The sequence below is a fragment of the Priapulus caudatus genome, unplaced genomic scaffold, assembly GCF_000485595.1.
Source record: "Priapulus caudatus unplaced genomic scaffold, Priapulus_caudatus-5.0.1 Scaffold3595, whole genome shotgun sequence".
In the NCBI taxonomy this organism is placed as follows: Eukaryota; Metazoa; Priapulida; class Priapulimorpha; order Priapulimorphida; family Priapulidae; genus Priapulus; species Priapulus caudatus.
The window spans coordinates 26,468-30,484 of NW_014580656.1; the positions used below are offsets into that span (position 1 = coordinate 26,468).

A 4,017-nucleotide genomic window follows, 5' to 3' on the forward strand; every position below is an offset into this window, starting at 1 on the left:
TATCTATAGACTATATCTATATAGTGTATCTATATCTATAGAGTGTATCTATATCTATAGACTGTATCTATATAGAGTGTATCTATATCTATAGACTGTATCTATATAGAGTGTATCTATATCTATAGACTGTATCTATATAGTATATCTATATCTATAGACTGTATCTATATCTATAGACTGTATCTATATAGAGTGTATCTATATTATACACTCCTGATTGTATAGCATTGCATATACCAAATATGCTATGTATACGGAACATCATATTACAGAACGCAAGTTAAGCCACGCATTTTCTTTTGGTACACGTATGATAAATTAAAACTGCAAGAGGAACTACCGCTCATACACAGTCAGATATATCACACATTTCTCTGTGTTATGGGTGGCGTACATTGTACGGCATCACGTATATATCAAATATGCTATTCGTACGTATATGGTACATCATATATTATAGAACAGCTATTATATTTATTATTATTATTAATCAAATTATCAAAATTATCAAATTAAATTATCAAATAATCAAATTATCAAATAATTATTATTTCATACATTATAAGTTATACTCTATTGGTACCGTGTATGGTGCATTCTACAGCATATCAGATATACTAGATCTTTCTTCGATATATGCGAATCCTACATCATACAGCATCATATATGCCAAGTAATATATTAGCACGTGAACCATACATTATGCACTGATACCGCTCATGTTGTATCGCGCCTTTAATATTGGTAAACGCGCGCGCGCGCTGTATGTCTTACATTAACTACGTGACGAATTTCCTATGGTAAATTTTGTAAAATCTTTGTTGCCATTTTTTTACATTAAAAGTAAGAACTAACGGGACTAAACGTATCGTCAAATTCTTACCTGGCAAGATTGTTTCTCAACTAGTCAAAAATCCAAAAAACCTGGACGATTTGATATTATGTTCCCGACATTAATTGCTTGCTATGGGATATGTATGAGTCACGAGTGTATGTTCACATCGAACAATATAGTAAAACAGGAAGTATAATGCAGCAATTTAACCATAAAAGGTGAACAGAATTACTTATATTTTGTGAAAAAGTGGAAATATTTTTTTAATTTTTACTATTTACGGTGACGTGATCACTTTAATCTGTGCGGCATCACGCGTCGAACATTCCGTGCGTGCGTGCGCGCATCATGCATCGTGACACCTATATCGCATAATCCATCTACGCCCAATCAAAATATTGCTCTCCGGCTCGTGAATCTACATCGCTCCATCATCGGGTGTTCGGGAAATTAGAGGAGAATCTACACGCTGACGAGAGGCGACCGGTCCGCCATTATTCGCCGCCAGAAGACTCCGCTAATCTCTCGCAACACGACTGATTAACTATTGACGCGCGATATTTAAATGATTAATTTTTGCGAGGGGCGCGCGGTCGGTGGGTGGGTCGATCGATCATTCACTAATTAATATGAGAGGAAGAGAGAGAGAGAGAGAGAGAGAGAGAGAGAGAGAGAGAGAGAGAGAGAGAGAGAGAGAGAGAGAGAGAGAGAGAGAGAGAGAGAGAGAGAGAGAGAGAGAGAGAGAGAGAGAGAGAGAGAGAGAGAGAGAGAGAGAGAGAGAGAGAGAGAGAGAGAGAGAGAGAGAGAGAAAGATAGAAAGAGAACGAGTGAGTGAGAGAGAGAGAGAGAGAGAGAGAGCATATACTTACTCGTCATTAGTCCGGTCCACCACAGCCATTCTTTGAGATACGCGTAGCCGCCCTGACCTAGAAAACAAAACATAACTCAGCATCGTCGCCACGGCAACGCTATCGAAAGAAGCATTCATCTTCGATAAAAGATAAAACTCGTTGTTGTCACGGCAACATGGCCGAATGAAATATGCACCGCATTAGTTTCCGTAAAGTAGTAAAATCAACATTTTCTTCGCAGAAAAACAGACGTTTCTGTACTAATTAAGTCTGTCGAGAAAATTCAACGACGGTACTAATGCATCGTCGAATACATTTATCGGATTTCACGAAGGATTTATATCTTTTGGTTACATCTTTCGGATATATATTCTTCATTTATATCTTATATTACTTCTTTATATATCCATACGGCTTCTATCTTGTGATAAATCATCGGATTCGCCGTAAAACGAACGTCGCACGCAGACGTTAAAACTCGACGGAGCCCGTCCACTACACTCGACTCGTGCGGCTTTTTTTTACGTTCACTCATGAATCATGAATCAAATTACGTTCAACTCGCATCGTGAAACGCGAAAAACGCGCGCGCTTTCCCGGCCGTCGAGCCATCGTGAATAATGTAAGACGCAGCCGCCGCGACGAGTCGTCGTGAATTCTTTCGGCCGTGGAATTCCTCGGCGAATGCGATCGCTCGCGAAACGAGATCCGCGCGACATTCGCGACGAGCGAACGAAGCGTTTGTACGCTGAGCGCCCCCTGGTGCCGGGTCGCCAATGCAAAGGTGCCCAAGCGCGAATGCACAGCGAACCGGAAACAATTACGCGGCGAGTCAATTAATGCGCGCTCGATCGTTAGCGTCATTATATCATCGTCATCGATCACGATCAGTTGCCCACTGATTTCGTTTTACACAAAGAGTCACGGTAGCTTGGGCATGGTCTGTTATCTATCGCCTAAGCAGCGTGTGATTGCCGGTTGATCGATTGACCGCGGCGAAAACTTTCGTAATTGGCCACTAGAGGGACCCACCTGCCCGTGTGCCTGACACTCGCAGTAGGCCCTTCTTCTTGATGATGAAGCTTGACCCTACAATGCATCACACGAAAAGTTAGCAATGGTGAAAACACTGGGGGGATGTCAATTGAATATCGGGATGAAAAATTTTAACTACTATAATAACTCAAAACAAAGTCACCCTCAATAAGATTTTTCTTCGAATATAGATTTTGGTAGGTAGGTAAATAATTTTCATTTCCTATAAACTTATAATTATGAAGTCTTAAACAGATGTATAAATTTTCTACTTTGTCATAGAAATGCTGCATCAGTACCACCATTGTTTAACTATTAGCAAACCAGCCTACACATTTACTCTGCAAAAAACCGATTACTCGAAAACATGCAAGAAAAACGGTCGTTTTCGGCAAGAGTAATTCGAATATTTTCATACTTCCATCTGTCAAACCATCGAATCGAGACAATTTTACTGAATTCTAGGGAAAACAGTACGTGGGAACGCACGCACTAAAAAGCTCAAAATCTTGGAACGTCGACGTTTCACGTTTCATGTGGTTATAGCAATGTCACAGTGTCGTTTGACGTGCCCCTCACTTATGAAAGCGCATATCATGGCACGCATGTTACGTGGTTAACAATGTTACAGCGTTGCTCATCCCTTACCCTCACCTATAAACACACCTATTTATTGTCCCTCACCTATAAACACACCTATTTATTGTCCCTCACCTATAAACACACCTATTTATTGTCCCTCACCTATAAACACACCTATATATTGTCCCTCACCTATGAATGCAACATGCGTACCATGATATGTCAGCTCGAGAACGTGGTTAACAATGTTACAGCGTTGCTCATCCCTTACCCTCACCTATAAACACACCTATTTACTGCCCCTCACCTATGAACACACCTATTTATTGTCCCTCACCTATGAACACACCTATTTATTGTCCCTCACCTATAAACACACCTATTTATTGTCCCTCACCTATAAACACACCTATTTATTGTCCCTCACCTATAAACACACCTATTTATTGTCCCTCATCTATAAACACACCTATTTATTGTCCCTCACCTATAAACACACCTATTTATTGTCCCTCATCTATGAACACGCTCGAGCTGACATATCATGGTACGCATGTTACGTGGTTAACATTGTTACAGTGTCGCTCATCCCTTACCCTCACCTATAAACACACCTATATATTGTCCCTCACCTATAAACACACCTATATATTGTCCCTCACCTATAAACACGCTCGAGCTGACATATCATGGTACGCATGTTACGTGGTT

The 4,017-nt window shown here is 40.4% G+C and overlaps 1 protein-coding gene across 1 annotated transcript in view; it reads right to left on the reverse strand.

Moving 5' to 3' along the window:
- Positions 1-3,985, reverse strand: part of LOC106819517 (magnesium transporter NIPA2-like) — a gene marked incomplete at both ends in the record, with an annotated part of 20,220 nt that extends 16,235 nt beyond the window's left edge. Inside the window, 3 exons of the mRNA XM_014824137.1 lie at positions 1,708-1,764; positions 2,722-2,778; positions 3,969-3,985. Of these exons, the coding sequence (XP_014679623.1) occupies positions 1,708-1,764; positions 2,722-2,778; positions 3,969-3,985 (131 nt within the window). The remainder of the gene's footprint in view (positions 1-1,707; positions 1,765-2,721; positions 2,779-3,968) is intronic.
- Between the last annotated feature and the right edge of the window lie 32 nt (positions 3,986-4,017).